Source organism: Phaethon aethereus (genome assembly GCF_964289735.1).
Source record: "Phaethon aethereus genome assembly, chromosome: 8".
NCBI classification, from domain to species: Eukaryota; Metazoa; Chordata; class Aves; order Phaethontiformes; family Phaethontidae; genus Phaethon; species Phaethon aethereus.
In genome coordinates, this window is record NC_138584.1 from 3,801,672 (window position 1) to 3,824,758 (window position 23,087).

General features: G+C 42.2%; 1 protein-coding gene across 4 annotated transcripts in view; it reads right to left on the reverse strand.

The window, feature by feature from the left end:
• Positions 1 to 1,022: 1,022 nt before the first annotated feature.
• SMG7 (SMG7 nonsense mediated mRNA decay factor) overlaps positions 1,023 to 23,087 on the reverse strand; it is a gene marked incomplete at both ends in the record, with an annotated part of 29,473 nt that continues 7,408 nt past the window's right edge. The window contains 15 exons of one of the 4 annotated variants that reach the window (XM_082002916.1): positions 1,023 to 1,136; positions 1,651 to 1,802; positions 1,904 to 2,074; positions 3,417 to 3,576; positions 4,207 to 4,287; positions 6,435 to 6,584; positions 8,134 to 8,499; positions 9,229 to 9,617; positions 10,821 to 10,965; positions 14,836 to 15,124; positions 15,588 to 15,707; positions 16,378 to 16,438; positions 16,774 to 16,844; positions 19,803 to 19,959; positions 21,056 to 21,218. In XM_082002916.1, coding sequence (XP_081859042.1) covers positions 1,023 to 1,136; positions 1,651 to 1,802; positions 1,904 to 2,074; positions 3,417 to 3,576; positions 4,207 to 4,287; positions 6,435 to 6,584; positions 8,134 to 8,499; positions 9,229 to 9,617; positions 10,821 to 10,965; positions 14,836 to 15,124; positions 15,588 to 15,707; positions 16,378 to 16,438; positions 16,774 to 16,844; positions 19,803 to 19,959; positions 21,056 to 21,218 — 2,589 coding nt within the window. Of the gene's footprint in view, positions 1,137 to 1,650; positions 1,803 to 1,903; positions 2,075 to 3,416; positions 3,577 to 4,206; positions 4,288 to 6,434; positions 6,585 to 8,133; positions 8,500 to 9,228; positions 9,618 to 10,820; positions 10,966 to 14,688; positions 15,125 to 15,587; positions 15,708 to 16,377; positions 16,439 to 16,773; positions 16,845 to 19,802; positions 19,960 to 21,055; positions 21,219 to 23,087 lie in introns of all 4 variants that reach the window. The other 3 variants (XM_082002914.1, XM_082002917.1, XM_082002915.1) reach the window with 3 other exon arrangements.

Sequence of the window (23,087 nt, forward strand, 5' to 3'; positions counted from 1 at the left end):
GGACCCCTGATTATTTTCTGCGAGATGTTGCACATTGGTAATGAAACTACTAGCGTCCAGCGAAGATGGGAGGATGGAGAGGAAAGGAAAAAAAAAAACCCAAACAAAAACCATTGAAAGCTTTCTACCTACCTATTAAAATGAGTCAGGCTGTGAATGCACAGACTAGCCTGCCCTTTGTGGGGCTAGCCACTATGCTACAGTAAAATGTACAGGAATCAAACATTAATTTAAAACCCCATAGCAGTTATCTTGCTTGTCCAGCAGAGTGCTGCGATGCCCCACGTCACCGATTATAGCTCAAACACCTACTGAGAGGAGGGCATTTCATGCTGGAGTCTCTAACCCACCCACAGGCTGGCCAAAGCCTTCGGGTGAAAGGTGAAGTGGTGTCAAGTGCCAGACTCTCCTTCATGAAACTCCTTCGCTAGCCCAGGAGATAGAGCCCCACCTCACCACCAACCACCTCGGACCGGAGCAGCAACTGGGGCTTTCATTGCTACACACTGACTACAAAGCACGTCTGTGTACTGAAGAATTCAGTGTGACCTTACTACTGAGATAGTAATAAAGATGTTTAGGAGTAATTTCAACTACATTCTCAGTCAGCAAAGCAATCATTAATGGATGCCTATTTTATCTCCTCAAAGAGAGGAAAAGGATTGAGAAGTTCTCATTGGCTTCTCCCATCTGCCCTTCATTCTCAGCTTTTACTTCCCATGTGGCTGGGGACATGCACGATGGAGAAGGTGAGAGGCGGTGATTTCAGGTTACTGAGCGAGACAAACAGCAGTTCCTCTCTCCCTCTAGAGGGCCCAGGGATGGGAGAGTTCCTGATGGTGTTTTCTTGCACTGCAGACGTTTTGTGCACACTCAGTGGGTCGGTGGAGCACTTACGCCCTCCTGACGGCAAGGAACAGAAGAGAGGGCTGCCACCTGCACAGGACTGTGTGGGCCAGTCCTGCAAACCCAACATGCCATGGTGTATGGAGCCTTCGTTTGCAAGGGTTGCCACCTCTGTCTCAATGCGGAGGGTTCATGGTGCCTTGTCCACGCTGCTGCTTCTGCTTCTGCTGCATGAGCAGCTGCTCCAGGGCTGAGGGTCCAGGGTGCATCATGGAACTGGACCAGATGGACTAAAAACAAACAGCCAACACTAGCACCTCCTTGCGTTAGACAGCCCCCCTCTTACAGATGAGAAAGCGGAGACAGTTTTCTATATTCTCCCTCTTCTCTTTATCACTCATACCTGGCTTATCATGAGAGTTATCCGGACTTCAAAGGCAGCCTTCTAAAGAGAGGCTCCCTGGCAGAAGCTTATCCTCCTCCAGAATCCTCATTACCATAAAAATTCATCCCACATTAATGATTACTAATTTTAGACTAGTCAAAGCAAACGTTATAGTTTCTTCCAGGTCTGCCAGCCTGGTCCTGTTCTGCAAAATATTCTAGAACAGCAAGAACTGGAAGAGTCACATCTTCCAGCATGGGTCACACCTCCCGCACTGCCTGCGTAAGCATATCTGCAGGAGAAACCTTCGGTTTCTGACACTGAACTCTGATGCTTTGCAACAGGCTAAAGCCCATTGCCCGATCTTCCAGCCCCAGACACAAGCACCCATTCCTGAGCTCAGTTTCAGTTAAACATACCTTCAGGCTCTCCATAAGCACAGCTGAGGAGTCCTCCATAGCAGGGGGGCCTTGGGCTGCCCAGGTGCCACTGGGAGCGCTGGACTGGTGCCAGCTGCTCTCCGATGATGATGACGTTGCTGGGAGATAGTCCAGACCGAACCCTCCCATTGCTAAAACGGGAGAAAAAACAAATTCAAAGGAACGTAGCAAAACCACTGCAAAACAAACGCCATCAAGCCGGCTTCACGCGAGCACGGAACCCCGCACTCGCCTGGCTTATCTGTTTTCCAGCGGTCTGCAACTCTCCTGTCTCTGTTGTCTGGAGTCCCAATAGGTCCGAAGTTGGAGAAAGGAACAGAATTGTGGTTATGGGTTGGAGGGGAGCTTGGCAAGCTGCTGGGGTTGGAGGAGTGAGGAGACTGGCTGGCTGGTGTCGAATGATCTAGTGATTACAAGGCAAGAGGAAAAAGGTCAAGAGAAATGGCAGGAGCCTCCATATTTTTAATTTCTTAGTGCTGCTGCAAATTCTGCCATCACCCAGTTTTCTCCAGTGCTGAAGGACAGTTTCTACTCCCTCCACTACACGAGCGTAAGGCAAATTCCTAAGTTCTGAGTGAAAATTATTGTGTGTATAAAAGCACAGAATGACTGTTTAATGCTTACCAGAAAACCAAAAAGAAAGAAATCTCAAGAAGGCTGGCTAGCCAAAGCGAATTTTCTCCATGTTTCGTGAATAACTTTTCTCAAACTAAAAAAAAAATAAATTTTATGGCTCCAAGCTTTGGCAAGCCAATAAAAAAAAAAAAGACTTTAAACCTCGAGGACTTCGCAAGTTTACGACTTGAACTCCCAAGTCTGTGAATGTTTTACATTTCTATGAGTCTTAAAGGAATTCAAACCAGAACCCAATACTGAGCAAAGGAGAGCGAGCATGGAAAAACCTGTCTGCGGGCAGGAGAGAACGATGCCCGAAGACAACACAGCATAGCAGGGTAGCAGGAGACTATGTGGTCTAGAATGAAGAGGTGAAGGGAGAGAAAGCTGAAACTGTGTGAGCCATGAATCCTGCTAGAATAAAAGCACCTTCCTTCCTTTTCACCCACACTGGTTATTCCTGGTCGGTTACAAAAATTTGAGTGTGACCAAAAATCTCATCCATTTCAGATACTATTTAAAATCCACTAATTTCTTAGATTCAACTAACTCCTCCCCTCACGCTCTTCTGGACTTTTAGTGAGACCAAAATCATAATATCATAGTGATGTTTTATGCCTCTAAGATAATTACTAAGGAAAAAGATAGTTTGCTTTGTAGGCTGCTTCACAGCCTACAAAAACCCAAACACACCAAAAAACCACAACCAACCAACCAACTGTCATTTTCCTCCACACTTTTCAGCCATTATGGTTTCTTTCTCTTTCAAATATCTACATTATGAAATCCAGTTCTTCCCGCTTTTTCCAAAAGAAGCTACACTGAAAGTATACGGATGTTTGAGTTAAAGTTCTACTCCCAAATGCTTGTCAGTTAGAGAGATTTCAGGACTTAACACCACCTACAACTTTTATCCTGCTCAACTACTTCAATTAAAATCTAGGTTCTTACGCTGTATTAATTACAGAATCCCCTCATATTTCTGAGGATGTGTAAAGAAAAACAGAAACCTTCAGACATTGTCAAGCAGGTGTTTTTTAATTTCCAGTTACATTTAACTTGCAGTAGGTTCAGAATTAACTCAAATCCTCTTTAATCACTATACACAAGAAAAATCATACCACGATTACCTGAGCTGGCTGGAAGGGATGGAGACCACGGAGTCCCCTCAAAGAGAGAATATAGTGAAGTCTCCTGATGGGCAACTGAAGGGGTGACTTCTGTTTTTGTGCTGGTATTCACATTTTTCCCATATACCTCATTGAACATGCTGTTGTTTGGATATCTTTCCTGAAAAAAACAAGCAAAAAAAAAAAAACCAATGTAAAAGTTTAGGTACTGGATTTATTTCAAACACTGAGACTGTACAAAGGATTAACAATTATAGATCAAAATATTTTCCTTTTTAAAACTCCTTTTTCACATGGCCCCGTATTCTTTGACCATTTTATTTAACATAAAGTCCATCACATTCTGAATCAGAACAGATTTCCCTTGGCTGCACTGCAAAGCCTTCAAAAAAATCTTTAAATTCCCAATACTCAAGAAAAGTGGATCAAGACCCTGCTCAGCTCTTTGGAAAAGGGGTAATCCATTGCTCAGGAATAAAAACCTACACACCGTAACACTTTGAGATGCACCTTTTCAGTCAACTCCATGATTCCACTAAGAGCAAGCGGCCCACAAACGTGGCAAGGTTCAGAAGTACATCAGCAGAACTATAGCTAGGATGAATTTAGTGGGAAGACAACTGAAAAAGGCAAAGATAATCTTGCTGATACAGACCAAAATTAGGCACCTGGGTTTCTTTCAGTTTGGCCATTTGTTCGAACTAAAGGGTATCATCATATTTCTGCCACATTACTTAGTTTAACGGCAAGCTTGAATAGCAAAGGGCTGCAGACTTTGGTCCTCGCTTACCTGATTAAGAGAAAAGCCACTGAGGGACAGGAAAGATGACGACTGAGACATCAGTTCTGATGGTTTTTCTAGCAGGGACTTCTTCAGAAACCAAAAAGGGAAAAAGAACAGTTAGTGTTCCATGTAGAGCAGGTAGAAAGTATGCTATCAGAAACTGCCAAGGTGTTTTTGGCCACATTTAAAACATTCCTTGTATTTTAGCTCCAGCACCTTAGAGCACAGGGGGAACAAACTAACAAATGCAAAAAATCAGTAGTTTCCCTACTAACTGTAATTAATATCTAACAATCAGCAACCACAACAGCTGAGAGTCTCAGGCAAACCCTACTGCCAGAACAGCTTTTCAAAGCATAAATGTAATACTCTGATACATCTAGAGGGGAGATTCCTGCCAAAAAACCCCCCTATGGTTGTGTAGACTCTTGTACAAATGAGACAGGATCCTTCCCAGTGATCAGAGGACTCCTTCAAACATTAGACTCTTGCATGTTGCTACTGACAGAATATTTTTGGGGTTTGAGAGCATCCCTGCTGTATAGACATTATTAGACAGTAAGAGCAGCCAAGTGCTGTGATTTTTTAATTGGGTTAAACACTCCAAGTTTCATTTAGTGCTCTCACTTTCATTATAAGTGACTGCAGAGAGGAAGAAAAAAAAAACGTGTTTGTAACAGATGTTCCAGAACTCCCCTGAGGTTCCATGTTAAGATTTTATGGATCATGACCTTTTCCATCATCTACACCACCCCCTCTCATACAGCTGTTATTTCCAGCGTAATATTTCTTAGCTTTGTCTTTGGTTCTTACTATGATTAAGCAGTAAAAAACAGTCTCTCTGAAACAAGCCTATCTAGGGAAGAAATAGGACCAGCTATCATCGATACAGAAACCAAAGAAAAACTATAAAGCTCAGCTGGTAGACAACAAACACCACCAAATTTAGGATCAGCATCACCAAGCCATAGAATTAGTGAAGCCGTAAGTAAAACTGTGTGTGATCCAAAATGACAGCTGTAGTTTTGTTCCAAATAAAAGCCCTCTTGCACTCATACCGGCTCAGCATGTCGGATGTTTTTGAATTTATTGTTCAAGCAACAAAAAACTGAAGTAGCGTCCCTCTCTCTTTAATATGGTCTCAATATCTGGAATATCTTTGCTTTTATCCTGTAAACTTAAGACAGACTCGTTTTCTTGGCAAGCAGCTCCTCTCTTGTTAGATTTTCAAAGTGACAGCTCATTACTTTGAAAGCACGTTTTAAAAGGCAGACAAAATTCACACTCTGCATATCCACACAGCTTCCACAGAGAAGAATCTCCTTCCATTTGTCAGCAGACAACAACAGTAGAAGCTTCAAAGGAAGCTGCTGAAGAAGCAGCTGTTGGTTTCTTAGCAAAGGTACCTAATGAGACAGAAATAGGTGTCTATTTTGCTACTGGCTCCTTGGGATGGCATGTAAAGTAATTGAGGAATAGACTTAATCAGAGATTTCGAGTAGAGTCACAAATAACTCTTCTTTGTTCCTGCTACTAATCTGAAGTAGTAGTATTTAATGAACACGCTTGTAGCTATACTAGAAAGGCATACTGCATTTTCAGAGGCAATTTACAAATTCAGCAGCTCTAAGACCCTCCAGCTAGTGAACTAGGAAGGTTTTAATACATAAATGTAGTGGGGGCGGGGGGGGGGAACTTAGTCTGTCAAAAATGACTGTATTTCTATAGGAGTTACTGATTACGTAGCCAGTTGCTTGCAATTTTCTTCCAAAGCCACCTTGCTCTTTTACAACCTCTTCTGCATTTAGTGGGGCAGCTTCCTTCTGCCTTTATGGAATTTTTATATACAGATTATAATAAGCCACCTTTGTTCTGATAACTTCCCACAGCTGAATCTGTGCTCCCCCTTATCCTTATTACTAAGCCCATACAACTGCAGAAGAGCAAGGGCATTAAATGATGCATCAGCGTCTCTCCTGTGCACCGTACTTACGAAAAAGCCCCACTGTTACTCTGATTTCTGAACAAAGTAACAGGCCTGGGTTTTTGGCCCGACAGCTATACCGGGGGCCTTCAGCTGGTCTGAGCTCTCACATGAAGACTAGCTCAAGGGCGAGGCAGGGAAGGGGACAGGAGGGTTGGGGGAGAGAAAGGAATTTCACATTTCTTATAATTTCAGAAGAAAGAGATGCCAGTTAAGAGTGAGAAGCAGCAGTATTACATCAAATACATACAAAGAGGCTTCGTCCAGGAAGAGAGGCGAGAGGCCCCAGCAGAGCTGGGTAAAGATCAGGAGGATTAGAAAAAATCAGCTCTTCCTCCTCCTCCAAGGCAGCCAGACTCTTTAACAGGTCCGGAGGAAGCAGAGGGGAGCTCTTGGGGTCCTAGTGACAGAAATGAGCACAGTGAGACAACAGAAGGCAGAAAGGGGAACAGCAAGAGACGGCGAGGAGAGGCTAAGCCACAGCAGGATGAGAGAAAATAGCAAGAGAAAGGCAGAAGGCAGCATGCAGAAGCGCGAGGTGAGAAAGCGGTGCAGCAGAAGCGTGTTGAGGTACGCAGAGAGAAAATGCTGAGTAGAAAACGTAACTAGCCACATGGCCTAACGCCTACTGGGAGGAGCGCCGCACCGTCAAAATGATGGGCGGCGGGTTTTAATCAGTGGAGCACGTGCTTCCCATCGCATCCATGCCAAACACTGAACCTGTTTTCACATTAAAGGACAAAGAACATGAAATCTTACAGTTATTCTTCTATAGCTGAGCTCTGGGTAATTTAGGTTTCAAGTAAAATTATTTTTGCATTTTAGTTCCTCCTCTGTTTTTGGAGTTTAAATCCCATGAGATTTATTTCCACTGCTAAGGGCTGCTACATCAACGTACAAGCTGACCAGACCACTGGAACCAAAAAACCCTGCAAAGTGCTGGTCAAACTTGACATCTCGAATTTTGTGAGTGATGCTTACAACATAAGCATCACGGGCACAGCTTCTGTCCATACTGCACTGCGCTCACAACAAGGCAAGGTTTCCCTCTTAGGGATAAGAATAAGGCTTTGACCCACTCTCCATCTAAAAACCACAACCTGACATGAGGGTAGAGGCAGTCTCCTGTATATTGTCTGGCTCTTCTCTCTGAAGAATAAGCCAAGTGATCTCAGCTGACCTTCTGAAAGTCCTGAGTGCATTTACAGAGGCATATCTGACCAAAGGTTTAAAAGAGGCCTCTGTTTAAGTTTCCGTATAAACATCACCAAAGGCACTGGCAGACAACTCCAGGACTGTTAATAAATAGCAAAGATTGCAGGTTTTATAAACAGCAATATGAAGCACAACTGCACGAGCAGAAGCAAAGTATTCCATTAGTGCAAGCAAGAGCTAAGAAAGTCATTCAGCGCTCTCACTGTGTGGTGGGATTTGCAGGAAAAAACAAACAAAAAATAATCCAAGACAAGACTGCTCCTACCATCCTCGATTTCCAGCCTGTTTGACTACTGCAGCCTCAGCCACTCACCACACTCAAAACTCTAAACTGGTGTTAAGAGTTCATCTACAGAGTAATAATTCAACTGCAATTATTTGGATGGCTTTCATGGTTTTCATCAGTTGCCAGACAAGAATTTTCCCTGAAACTATCAGCTGCCATGTTTCTTGACCTGACAGACACCACGCAGAGATCAGTATCACACCCTCACCGAGACTTACACCTACTTGAAACCAAATCTTCAAGAGACATATCCCACACACAATCAATCAAAGTGGCAAATCCAGCACTGTTTGCTGGAATCCCATTTACCGATGCCCAGGTCCCTATCAAATAGGCTCATGTGGACCTGCTTGGGGCTACATGGCATTCCTGAATTGGGGAAACTCCTGGACTTGTCAGGAATATCAGAGCCGCACTGGTTTTCACCTCTTACACCATGGATCTTTACCTCAAAGGTCATCCTGGAGACAGCATCCTGCTCTGGGCGGAAGACTCCTTGCCGTTTTCCTCTGCGGTCCATGTTAGACTGCTGTGCCATCACCCTGTTGTCAGCCATGCCATAGGAAGAGTCCCAGTAATATTCTGGCACCTTGACTTCTGAGGGGTTCTGGTTATATGGCTCCATTGGGAAAGGCTTCATTTTTTTCTCCAGAGGTTGCTGTTGCATCACAGGAGGCTGTAATGACTGTTCAAACAATTTTAGGGGGTCCTGGGCCTGCAGGTAGTAGGACTGCTTTACGGGCATGATCTTCCCCAGTGAGCCTTGGACTTGAGGCGGGTTCCAGAGCTGCTTTGACGAGTCTGTCTGCGGATACTGAGGCAGAGACGCGTGATTTCACCAGCAGGTATGAACAATTAATTTGAATGGAGTTAGGCATTCAGTTAATACTGTCAGTCTGGCTCACTTGTTACAGACATTCTACAAAATTCTGATTTGTTATGTTACTCGTTGAAATTCACAGTCTCAATAGGCATCTAATACTCCCTAGTCAAGCTCCACACCAATAGCCAAGCATAACCCTTACTCGAACCCAGCACCTTATAACCATGCTTATTAAGGTACTTTATTAAGGTACTGAGCCAGCATTTTACTGTCCAAACACCAGGAGGGTCTCACCACCGAGTCCAGACATGCCAGAAGGGAGATTTTCTCCAACACGACATGAGCACGAAATTAACTGCTGAGGGAATTGACACTGCAACCCAGTTAGCCAAAAGTACAGTGTAGGTGAAGTTTCAGACTCAGTCCTCATTACTCAAACAAAAAAACTACAAAGGTCTAAGACAGAAATACCCAAAAATACCACCTTCATATCTTGTCTATTAACAGAAACACACAGAAAACCCATTCCAGTCATTGCTTTCCTCTTAGAGGATTGTATGTTCACACCCACTAAACTTCCACTCTTTTTCGAATTTGCCCAGAAGTTCACACATCAAAATTCCACAGCCAGGTCTTTAACAACAGTTTTTAAAAGGTAATCCAGGAAAGTCGCCATTTATTTTTAAACAAAGCTTAGCACATTGCAGTAGTCAAGCTTACCTGCTGGAATCCGGAGTGGTGTGGTGGGCTCTTCCCCAGGCCCTGCACAGCTTTCGTAGGGGACTGTTGCTGCTGTTGCTGGGCCAGAGCTTGGACCTGTAACTGGTTTGCGGACTGTGCTGTTGCCTGAGCTGGTAAAGATGAGAGGGGTTGCTGGGAAGGTGGTGGCGTTTGCTGAGGTCCCTGGGTCATTGGCCCTGGTCCGGAGGGCCGTTGCTGGCTGTAAGGAATGTGGGACTGTTTCCCACCTTGCACCTGGTTTCCTGCAGGCGAGTGAGCTGTGGGCTGGAGGAAGGTTCCCGGGACAGAAACACCACCTGGGAAGGTGTACCCCGTGCTCATGGAGAAAGCCACAGGAGGGGGGACAACGTAGGTTGGAGGTGGAAACCCTGGAAAAAAACCAAAAATGCACCTTTCATCGCAGTTTGACAGAGCAGATAGCTCCCTCAGGAAAGCATTTGGTGACTGGGGTTTTTTTCCTTCCTATTTTGCTCATTTAGACCATGGGGACAGGAAACACCAAGCACAGTTTGGTGCACCAGAATGTCCTTTCTCACTTTTCCATATCTATGGCTGTGATCACAGGGCAATTCAGAGTTTGTTCTAGAGTTTTCTTGTAATATTCCAGGCACTGATAACAGTCAGCCAGGGCAGTATCTGGGAGAGTCATATGTTCCCCACACACACCTCCATCTCCCCACTTTTTTTCCCCATCACCCCATCTGGGGTTTTTGATGCTTTATCCTCAAAGTTCCCTCCCCCTCAAACACAACACATTTTTCAGGGACTAAAATTCTGGAGCAACGGGCAGAAGCAATCAATAAGTCTACTGCTTCCTCCCTGAGGATCACCTGGATTCATTTAGATAGACAGATGGTAAGCAAATAAATCCTCATATCCGCAAGATCGATTTCTTTCCTGTAGTTGGCACTGAAAAGCCAGGTTTGAAGACAAGCTTCAGTTCTGTCTGACAGGCCAGATTTTATGCTGACTTTGGGACAGGGAAGATGTCCCTCTGTTTTCTATTAAGCAACTACACGTAACAGCTGCAGGGAAGACACAGCTTCCAGCTATTTTGTGAGCAAACATGGACAGCAAGGTATGACAGGAACACGCCACAACAAAATGGGAACACGCAATGCGGCAACAACAGAAAATAAGACCACACAAATTACAGCTTGAAACATGAGCACAACTACAAAAGAAACTGAGCTTTAAAGAAAGCAGTGTGATTGATCTTTTGTAATGGAGTCCTATGCACAGAGAATGCTTCCTCCTGAGCTAGCAGAAGACTTTGTCATGTTTTGACTAACTACAGAAACAGCCTACTGTGAAGTTCCTTGATCTCGCACCCACTAACCAAGAAGGGAAGCATCAGATTTCATGACTGACCTTGATTCCAAAGCATAAGAACCTTATTTATCTCGTTTCAGTTCTGCTATGCCCCTTCTTTACTACTTTGTAGAATTCTCACCATGAGAACGCATGCTCATTAAAACAGCTCCTACCTTCAGAGGCTGTAACAACCACTATTACAGGATTTTCTTTGCAGTCAACAGTAAATCACACTTCAAACGAATGATGCAAATTACCTGGCCGGCTAGGAAGGGGAGGGAAGGCTCCTGGGTGATGAATGGGGATGAACTGGGAACTGCTGGCCTGACTTGGAGTCTGAGTTACAGGTGTTTTCCTGGCTTCAGACACCGGAGTCTTCCTCATCTCCGTCTGGGATTTCACCTAACATAAAAGAAAACAAGAAGAAATTAAGACAGCTTTCCCTATAATTGCCCACATGATGTCTCAAGCCAAAAAATGAACTCCCAGATTGTCTGAGAGATTATTTTATTTTCCTTAAGTAAATGGGAGAGGTTTGGAACACAGGAACCCACAGTTCCCTCCTCACTGACCTCAGGCAGGTTACCCTGCCTGTCCTCAAGCACTCCTTGCCTCACAAAAGCCCTCTGAGGATATCTACCTAGGCTCCTTCTCTAGTGAGAGAGCGGGAAGCAGATGTAATAATAACCCCAGACCATACAAAGAACTTACCATGCTGCTCACCTGCAGTGCCTTAAAAACAAAACAAAAAATGCAGGTGCCATTATGCTTCTCCTAGGGCACTGCTTCAACCTATCTCATGCTACTTACCTGCAGCACCTTAAAAAACAAACACTACCACGTTCTTCCCAGGGAACTCTTTCAGCCTGATGCATACAGTGATGGATATGCACAAACTCCTGCATACTATGGAATTCTTTTGACCAAGAGCATACCAGACAAATAGGAGAAGTGCTTAACCTCTTTCAGTTTACTGTGTAACTGCCGTATGTTCTGTTAAAAGAGCTGCACCAGTTAAAGGCAGAGAGAAGAATGTAATGTAATGTTTACCTGATTCTGAGTCTGCTGCGGTCTGGGTCTTCCTGGAGAGGAAGACAGAGGGGAAGACTACTTTCCCTTTCTGTTCAGCTCGGCAGAACTGCCTGGAATGCAAGATGGAGCAGGCAGGAAAAAGACAGCAAGCAAGGAACCCGGGCAATACAGAAAGGGCCCAGGAGCAGGATGCCAAGCCTCAAAGGTGATTGAAAGAAAGGGGGTTTATCAGGGACCAAATTAAAAAAATCCAAACCAACCAAACAAAAAATGCATGGTATTTATTTCAACATTTAGTGCTGCTGAGTTAAAAGGAGTTAGAGGGCAGGTCTTTTCTGCCAAAATACAGTGTTAAAGGGGTAGGTGCATTCAAATGCTTTCTTAAGTTCTTTTTCAAGTAGTTCTGAATTTCTCCATTGGAACTTATGGGACTGTAGTTTATTTTTCACATTTAATTTAAAATGTAGATTGCAAGACTGGGAGGTTTGGGTGTATTTTTGATCTCCCGCTAAAAAGGTTGAGGTAGAGGGAACTCCACCTCAAGGTTCTGACTGATGCTAAGCACCATGAATGATGCAGCCCCTGCTCATGCCACATCTATTCACTGCTCACCTTTGCCCTTCATCACATTCTGCATATTCAACTTATATCGTGCTGTCAGTTTTTTCTCCACAATGAGCAAAATAGTTTTATAACCCATGCTGAGGTCTATGCATTCTTTTCTAGCAATGTTGGAGAATTCAAAGACAGTCTTCCTACCGTGGGATTTCAAAACACGAGCTCTAGTCCATCGTAAACTCAAAGCTGTGTTATACACATTTCCAAAGGCGGCGTCCAGAAGGCCCCCACGCATGATTTCTAGTTAACTTTTAAAAGCTAAATAACTAAAATTGATTAATCAAGACAGACAAATTTCAGTTGATTTCCGGCTTCTACTTGACTTCACCTCAAAAGTGTCAATACTACCAAGTATTTACTTCCTCAGTGGTCCTGAGGATTCCTACATGGTGGTTAAGAGAAGCATTATTTCATCACAGGGACCTCTTCAGAGTAAGTCACACCTTGAGTAAGTCTGCATTAAACCTTCCTCAGCTCCTAACATTATTTTCCCTAGAGAGCAGAGATTGAACCTATGTAACGCTTTCATGATCCTGTCTGAGCCTGCAAGTTTTCCAATTATCTGTGAAGCAGGACTAATTACTTTGGTATAACGTTCTTAACATTTTTGCCAAGTAGTAGCTGCAACACTTGTCGCATTTAGGCTTTGGAAGGCAATGAACTATGGAGGAGGTAAAGCCTGAAATTTCCAGGAAGGCCACAGCAGAGCAGTAACAGACCACCAATCAGTACCAAACCTACACTGGTTTCTCCTCAGTGCGGGTGGAGCAAGTCCTCCCCATATTCTGGAGTAGGTCTGGAAAAACAAGTCTACCAAACCATATAAAAAAAGGCATTTCCTCAGAATAGTTGCCATAACAAATACAGCTGACAGAACTAAAAAGTCAAAATTAATTTCTATTCAACAAGAGATGAAGAGTGACCGACCACATCAGAACAGATTCCGCTACAGCTGGGTTTGAAATAAGTTTTTCCTGGGTCTGTTATCTCTTAGGACTAAGACAAGCAAATTTCTGATAAATCAGCTGGGTTAAAATTAAAATATCTTCCCTATCAAAAAAACTACACATGCTTCTCAGAAGATCTGGTGGGTTTTATCATCTTCAAGTCCTTATTTTGCAAGACCGGGGCACGAACACTGAAACCAGGAGTTGTGCTCAGCCCTGCAACCACATTCCAGACACGTTCAACAAATAGACAAGAAACCTGCTAGTCTAACTCACCTATGTTGGTTTTCAGATACCAGAATCTTGTTCAGTGACTCACAAACGATTGCCACATGGTTTCTGTAGTCTACTCCCTTTTACCCCTCTTGGTAGGACCCCCTGCAGAACCAACTGCGTAACACTGCCAGTTCGGACCTTCCATTTCATAATAATGATGTTTAGCAGCAAATAACCAGAAGGAGGAGGAGGAGAAGAATGATCCAAGGGTCCTAACACCACAAGCTGGAAAGACTGAAAGAGCTGGTTTGTCTAGCCTAGGGAAAACAAGACCTCAATTACACAGGCCTTCAGAGCAGTTGCAAAGGGGAAGACTTAAATTATTCTGCAGACCTGTCCTGGGAAGCAGCAATAGGCTTACACAGAGGCAAGGGAGATGAAGTGCATTAGGAAATAATTTCCGCTTGCAAGAACAGTGAAGAGCTGACACAGTTTCTCTAGGGAAATAATACAGTCTCCATTGCTATCATTAAATGCCTCCAGATGTCATCAGGGAATGGCTGAGATGCAGCCAAATTATCTGGGTACAGATCAGATCAACCCTGAAACTCTACACCCTTATTTACTACAAGTCAATGGAAGCCAGACCAGTAAATTCACTATCATTTTTGTAAATAATGCTCACAGAAATAGGGGGTAAAAAAGCATGCCTCTCAAAAATATGACTAAGAAAAGAACAGCTGACATGAAAACCAATGATTTTGAGCAAGGGTCTGAGCACAGAATTACGGTTTAAGTGCAGTGTGGCTTTCCTTAGTTTCACAGAGGGCCACCTGACTACACACACAGTACAGAGAATCTTATTCCACATGAACAACTGCATGCTTTTATGAGGTGCTTAATTTATTGAATGTGCACAAGTCAACTGAACCAAAAATGCAGAGCACCCAGTTCCTGCACAACAGACCAAGAGCACAATTAAGACCTAGCCATGCAAATTTCCTCGGTAGCCTAAATAATGTGTGGAACAACGGGTAGAAGTCTGTTTTTCAAGACAGTTAACAGTAAAATCACCTTTCGTAGCTCCCTACCTTTTCCTCCCCAACAAACTGCGACAGAATCAAGGAAAAGGGCAGAGACTCACTAATACTTTGTCTTTAAGACAGATGTGTTTATTTTTTGCGTGCATTAGTGTACCCTGCAGGGCCCACAAGACGACCTCGACTCAACTGTACTCTATACAAGCAGTGACAGCCCTGACACAAACATTGTACTGCCTAAGACATAGTATCCCTTTGATCTAAAGGCTTACCTGAACTGCCACGTTCTGCTTTCCTGCTTCCTGTATCTTATCCAAGCTGCATTTCTTGGTCTCATTCTTTCTTTTATTGTTATCCTTCTTCCCATCATTCTTATTGGCTACTATTCCTTTGCTATAGTCCCGTCTTTCCCTACCTACATCTTTAGGGGGATAGATTCGCCCTTGCTCTCTGTTCATTTCCCGTGGCTTGATGTTCTCTTTGAATGTGACCATTGGTTTTTCTCCTGCGTCACAGTTGTTGTTTAGGCTTCTGCCAGAGGACAGAACTGATTTGAGTCCAGGGCTCCCATCTGTAGATAGCGGCTCTGCAATAGATGTTTCCTGCAAGGCGAGACTCTCTTTGGCTTCACTAGGGTCCTCTAGTAATAACTCTGGGATTTCCGTTAAAAACAACAGCTTTCCTACCTCATTTTCACACTGAATCAACCTGAAAAAGACAGAAAGGAATTGAAAAGCAAATAGGAATAGTTTTTGACAGGGTAACCCACTTCCCCAAATTATAAAAGCAGAAAGGCAGCATATTCACCATGCATCCCTTCAACCCAGCAACAAGATGTGATGTAACATCTCCCAGCTAAGAGCATTCTCTAGCATGATGTAAGCTCACATGCTAACACTTGCTACCACTTCAAATACTGTTTCCACTTAGCTGTGCTGCAGCAGCACTAAAAAGCACTCAAACATGATGCTTTATTCCAAACACACTCCCTAATATAATTAGTCTATGAAGCAATGGCATGTTGACCCACAGAATACATTATCAGCACTGTCAGCATCTTGCATTCGCATTATATCTAACAGCTGTGTCAAATAGCGAGAAAAATATAGCTCAACTCTGGCACCTGACCTTACAGCAGCGACCAAAACACACAGATGCTACTTGCAATTACCTCGGCTGGTTATCAGCAATCCATTTGCCTGTGAAGATCAGACGCTGTTGCCGTATTCGACGTTGTTGCCCTTCCTTATCTCCTGTAATTGCCTGGTGGCCTTTGGAAAAATCCAAGTTCCTAGAATTGACATAGGAAAGGGAATAATACTAATTACACAATTACCCTCTGCAACATCATATTTCTTTAGAAATACAACTGGTCAGCATTCCTCTACAATAAGCCACGAAATTTCATCAGATCATATTCAAAACATGACTGTTAGATGTCTGATTTACAGATGCAATTCTCTTCTGGTAAGACGAATCTACTTTAAAGAGGTTCGGTGCTTTTTTTTTTTTTTTTTAAATGAAAGGCCGAAAGCTCATTTGTGTGATAATCAAAATTACAAAAATAATAGTTAGGTGAATACATCTAATATTTAGTCAGCATTTGGGCATGATGTTAGGTACAGGGACACAGTTAAAAACAGAGTAATAAAATCAGGAAAGTAAAAACACATCAAGCAGTCTTCATGTAAAAGTATTCCTTTCCTCACTTATATATTTTCCTTTCAATTTACTAGTCTGAAGACTATGGAAGAAAAACAAAAAGAGTCATGAATGATGTTATAAACTCATGACTTTCCCCAGAGCTTTACTACGCTATTACAGTTGTTTTGCAAAGGTACCTACATCAATCCATACATTAGTAAGTACTCATAAATAAATAAGATATTGTAGGGAACAGGTCAACGTCTGTCGAAGTAGTGACATTGGCAAGAGTACAGTTTCCTTCAGCTGTCACTCACCTGAACGAGGGCCTCAGAGCCAAGAATCCTTGCAACTCAAATTCTTCTGGAAGGGGCGTTGCTGGTGAGTAGACAGTAAACAGCGTAAGGAAAGCAGGAATGCATTGAGTACAGTATCGCAAGTAGATAACTCAGCAAGGTCACAACACATATTAAAGCATTTTGTTAACGTGCTCATCTGTACTGGTCCACCCTGCAATCTGAGGAGCTCGGGAATGATAAAGTAGAGCAAAGGCTGCTCAGCACAAGAAAGCAGCATTTGCCAAGTATTCATGTGCACTAATACTGGACGACAACTTGCACCCTTATCTGCTCTCCAACTGCAATTCCCCACAACATCAGGAAAAACATGCATCGTTCCCGGTTCTTTACAGCACAGACTAAAAGCAGCCTTACCATTATTATTGGACAGATCTTCTTCATGAGGCTGGAAGCTGTTTAGAAGAGAAATCAGCCAGGGCCATATGCTACAAACCAGAAAACAGGCAAACTATAAGTGAAAACCACAAAACATGGAATCTACCCACCTTACTAAGAAAACATTGAACTCTGTTACAATCACAGCACCAATTAATCCTTTGATTCCCAAGAAATGTTAGCGTTTCTCCCAAATGTCAAATGTCACTTTCTTGAAGAACTTAAATTTTTTTTAAAAGTCAGTCTAAAGTTACCAAGGAAGCCAGACTCCCAAAGCACAGTGTTCATTATCCAGCAAGTCAGAAAGCCTACTATGAATTTAACTAGAAGAAAGTATTGCATGATCAAAAATTCAGAGCACCTGTTTGCAATTCACGTTTTCCAGTCCAAAGCCGACTGCTCTCAAGGCACAGTAAATTAATCAGTTGGGAAGCAAAACAATTTATCAAGACACAGCTGTGCAGAAGTTTTTCTGTTTGGTGACCATTAACACCATACCGTAGCACTGAAATGGTCACCAGAAAGGTAAGAAGGACTAAGTAAGGGTTGCACTAAGACCATTAAACTAGAGGTTAACTGGCAGTCTCCCTGCCTTGCACTGGCAATACCAGTACAAGCAATGACTGGAAATTCTTTACAAAGGCCCTGGAGCAAATAATTTAAAAATTACAACAATCACTGCATAGGTGTTAACATTTAACTGCCATCAACAGGCTGCTTCCTCCTAAAAGCTCCAACCCAAAAGTCTAAGCATCCTTCTTCTGCTTTAGTGATGGGCACCAAGTCCATGGAGGCAACAGAAAACTATTTTCGGAAGGTGCCCACTGTGCTCTGTGTCAGTGAAATGAACCTGTCCTCACTCAACAAGGCTTTCAGCCATCATCCAGCACCTGGATTGGAGAATGCAACATGCACCTCAAAGCCTGAGGTCAGCCGCTTTCCTGCGCCGCCACAGGGACTGGAAACATTATGCTTATTCTCTACACTAAACTAAGCAATAGCTTCTTCCCCTGACCGACAAGGAACAGAAGGAAGAAAAGAGGGAGAGTGCAAGTCTGTCGCAACCTACAGTAAACTGCCCTCTTCCCATACAATATCTGAAATACTGAGATTTCATAACAAGTGATATCTAAAGAAGAGTGATGTAGTGATGCATGTGAAAATCTAGACCTCATGTGGCTTCCACAGAGCAGGTTCGGAAAACTCATTGCCAAAGAGCACACAGTGGTATTGATACAGTCACTTCTGTCCTCAGTTCTTTCCTTCAGATTCATCTACTTTTCTAGGTAAACACGTTTCCTTCCTATTTCAGATGCTTGTTTAGTTTGGGGTAGGATTAATTATCCAAAGGAAAACGATAGGCATAGAGTGGAGACCACTGACAGTTTAAAATGGGAGAAGGATTATTTCCTGAACCAAAAGCACAATTAGCTATGAATTCAGAGTAAGGAAGACTCTTCAATAAAAAACAGACATCAGGTTATTATTAAACAGAGACCAATAAAGGCGTGTATGCGTGTGTGTTTTTGTAGTCTGCAAAGAATGATTTTCATTAGGATCTTCCAACAGAAATAAAAAGAAAACTCTCATCCTACAAATAATGGGGAAGAGGGATAGTCATCTCAACTTTTTAGAGACAACAAATGTAATGGCTACTAATTAATGCCCATTTTAACAAATCTTAGTAGTACTTAAGTATCTTTTCAAGTTCACCTGTGCATTTTACAGCTCTTTGCTGCCCACTTCATAAATCTTTTTGTACAATGAGTACCTCAGAACATCATGTTATCACACCATAGATTTAAAAAAACAGGCATGTTCTTTAAAAAGAGCCTGATTGTTTTATGGGCAGAAGGACCTACTATGGCTAACTCAAAATATACATTCACACCTTCAGATTCATTTTGATACTCCATAAAGTACTGCCTAAATCTCCTCTCTGCACAGACTACTTTATATCAAGTAATCATCTTCCCTGTTAAAATACTGGTATAAAGTCTTCCTTCAGAATGCACATACAGTAATACTGATCACCATAAAAACAAATTTGTGAACTCTTGTTTTCCTTATTTTTGCCTTCAGGAACTCTGAAATTGAAGTTCCCAAAGCTCTAGGGCTTTAGGCTGTGCACATGTTTGAGGGAGTCTTATTACTCATTTAGCAAACCAAGGTTATAGGGACCCTTGCTTCCCATATATCAATGCACAGAAAATGTGAGCCTTGGTTAGAATCACATCTTAGAGCACACGCTGTCTCGAGAGAGCTGAAACCACTGTGGCACATCACATAAGGTCAGCTAAGCAAGCTGGTTTCACACCGTTTTCCTTACAGTGGCTATCCTAGGAAAAATACTCATCCAACTGTGTCAGTAACAGTCACTCCGATGTGAAGAAACATCTTACAGGTCAGAAACACTTTACTGAATTGCTGTAACTCATGAAAAGTTAACAGGCTATAAAAAAAGTTGGTGTGTTTTGAACTATTTCAGCCTAAACTTATGAGATTAGAGGTAGAAGTGAAAAATCAGAGCAACATTCCAGAACAGTAATGCCTGTGTTGAAATTTAAAGACACCTCTACTAAACTCAATTTAATTCCTGGATGATGAGCCAGGAAAACTGGATTCCAGGAAGATGGATACCCAAGAGATGGCTTAATGCATTAAATTAAGGCAAGTATTCTTCTGCCACCTACCTCAATAAATCTGAGAAATCATTACAATAGATTAGACTAATAGTACACTCAGTAGTTATGCTCAAGTCAGACATTATCAGATTCTTCTGATCTTAATTTTTTAAAAAAGTTACATTCAAATGTAAAGCCAATTAAAACAGTGAATTTGCTCATGTAGCCCACAAGTCTCACATTTTGGTTTATGAAATTTTTACCACATACATCCTCTATCATTTTGATGTCTGTAATAATGAGTTATACAGTCACTTTTCCAATTATCATCAGTTATTACTACTTTATGCAATTCAATATATCAAAAGAAAGATTAACACTCACTACCGTCTTTCATCAACCACTGCCTCCTGGAAAACGCTCGGCCTAAGTTTCAGCCAGTCCATTGAAACCTTCACAGCTGGAAGAGGATACGCAGCCCCAGAGTCCTCCTGGTAGTCATTTTGTAAAGGACACTTGCACAGAACTCCAAGAAAGGACACTAGAAACAGAGCAGGAAAAAAAAACAACAACAAAAAAAACCCCAAACAACAATGCAGGAATGACACTTTAAAGTTGACCAAATAAGCTAATCACACACATCCCACCCATAAAACCCTATTATTAAGATCTAGTTCTTTAAAACAAAGCAGCCCAATTACTTGTTCTGATATGTTGGTGGATTTTTTTAAGATTATCTTTTTCTCCCATAAAGAATTTTCTACCATGAAGCAGAATCTTGGTGTTCCCCCCACCTTTTTAAGTGTCATGGCAAGTTAACAAAATCTGGTGAGACAAGCCCCTTACAAAAATATTCATTCATTTACTCATTAGAAATTACCAACTCAGCTATCTATCTGCATTTTACCTACTTAAGCAGGTCAGCAGGTATACAAATCCACTGGAGCTAGCTCTGCAGGCAAGCACCCAGCTCAGACCCGTTAGGGCACCCAAGCTGATAAACAGTAACCACATCAGTGTGACCACGGTGCTTTCAGAATCAATTCTAGGCTGGAACCCAGAGAAATCCAGCTATTCAGAAATGTAGGTGTTTACAAACAAGGCCAAGCTGATCATGGGCCAGGTCAGGTTAAACAAATCAGCATTATGCAGCTAGAGTCTAGAATGCTCTGCACTCCCACTTATCTCCTAGTTGATATTATCAAGAGCACAGAAGAAGTTGAGGTCCTAGTTCAGTCAACTTCAGCCCTGTTGAAACAGAACTAGCTCCATTCAAAGCCAACTCAAACGGCATTGTAGCCAACTGGGGAGCCACCCCCCAAGTGGTGTACTACCCATCACCAAATCAGATCCAACTGTGCTCCCAAGTTAGTAAGTTCCTTCAGAAACAGAAAAAAGATGCTGAGTTCTGTAAGGCTTAAAATGGAGTAAGTCCAGGGCACATAAATCCAGTGTTAGTCAGCACTGCTAGACACAAACGATCCCACACAACTTTTCTCTCAACTTTCTCCCATACTGTCTATTCTAATCACTTATCTCACACAGCCATTAAGCTAGATGCTTACAGCAAATTACTAATAGATGCCATATAAAAACAAAAGAGAAATTAAAAAAAAAAAAATCATTTTCATACTTACTGAAGAGAGCCAGTAACTGTGTCCAGCAGAGCTGCTCATCCTGGCTGTAGCTGTGCTGCTCCGTTTCATTGCTGAAGTCCCGCAGGTGATGTAGTTGAAACAGATTGATAACAGTAATATGTACTAACTGCTGAGAATTGAAGGCCTTTTGGAATAACAACCTCTGCAACAAAGACACATGTACAATGTATGTATTCTTGTATGGTAAAGCACACGCTTGAAAGGATTAGTAGTTGCTACTTCACTGCTTGACTAATGCTTCTGCCCTTAAGGCAATGGTCATTCTAGATTTTATTTTCAGGTCATCCCTATTGGCACAGCACTGGGCTTCCCAGGAGGACATGGGCAGATGCCCACTGTTAAGCCCAAGGTTTTTGCTTGTTCACCAACTCATATGCACAACAAATCAACACCCCCTTGAATACAGTTCTCTTTCAGAGCATGTGCGACATTAAAAGTGCCACGACAGTGTTGCAATGCAATTGCAAAAATTGCAAAGGCATGTATATCCACTGTGTTTTTCAGTCTTTTGAAGAAATGGCACAGGGAAGGTGACATTTAAAAAAAAAAACACACCCCAGGAAAATTTAACTACCATGTGGTTATATATTAAAGACTCATTCCACATCTGACTTCATGGGTCATAGGATGCCATGGTGGACTAAAATAGCATGAGCTATTTACGAATGCATTTCAGTAACTATGCTGTAGAAGACACCTTTCTCAAAACAGGAAAAGAAACTTTAAAGCTTTTTTTGGAGCATTGTGAAAAAAAGGAGATATCCTAAACCACGACCAACTTCATCTTCAGACACAACAGCCAGGGAGACAAGTGGATTAAGCAGCGTAAGCATCAGGAAAAGGTTTGAGCTCCATGTTCAACCTTGGTCTCTAAGGGCATGAAGCACTCTACAGCCAAGAACTCGAACTGGCAGAGCTGTCAGCAGCAGAATCATGGGCCTGGCTGAACACTCCTAACCCTACGACTGCTCTCCTCATTCGGAGGTAAAAATCAGCCACAAAGTTAAAGTGATTATCCACCATACAACCAATTTATCATCCACATTCAACCCTTTTAAGTCAGAAGAGTTGCTCTCTAGTAAATTAAGCCTTATGTTGCATAATATAAGCAAAAAAGTAATCTAGGCAACAAAGCAGGGCTCAATTAGCTCTCTTTTAACACCCTGGATCAGTTCAGAAGAGTAAGACTGTGCCACATGCCTGAGCAATGCTCATAATTATTGATTACAAGCACTGTGGAAAAAGCAGTACTCATTCAACAGCCAACATCACACACAGAAAGAGATACAATTATCTAATTTTGAAACAACATTACTTTAGCTCCCAGCATTCAAGCAGCTCACATTCAAAGCTCATACAATTCCCAAGTTGTGGATTTTTTGGGTTGGTTTGTTTTATTTTAAGGAATGTTTAAACCTGGCTTTAGCAGCCCAATTCAATGCAAAAATGCAATCAGGCACTGTAAAGAACATTTATAATTCTTTATATTGCTAAGACCACTTCCCCGTTTCTTAATTTGCAAAAGCATCTACTACATTTTCTCTGTTGAACATATGCATACTACCTGCTCATTTGCCACAAACAAAGATGTTGAAGCAGAGCAGTTTCCAAAAGGCATGTAATAGTTAATATAATGTCCACTTTGAAATTGTACTTACCTTGTATAAATACCTTACAAAATTCTCTTTGTTTCAATCTTTGCTATACTGTCCAACTTAATGAGCTGGCTACATAATTAATGGGTAGTCCTGGATTTTCCAGAGGAAACGTGTTCTGAATAGTTTTAGTCTACACACAAATTAGGGTTGTACTGGAACATTGTTTTTAAAAGGCAAACCGCTGACAGGAGAGGCAAGTTGTCTGAGGAAGATTAAAAGCAGATTTAATAACCAGTGGAAGTGAATGAACGTCATCCAAAAATGAAGCTCTCAAAATTCCTCAGGCAACTAAGCCAAGACTTCCCAGATGAATCAAGTGCTTTTCACAGGTATCCAAGAATCATCCAGGTTGA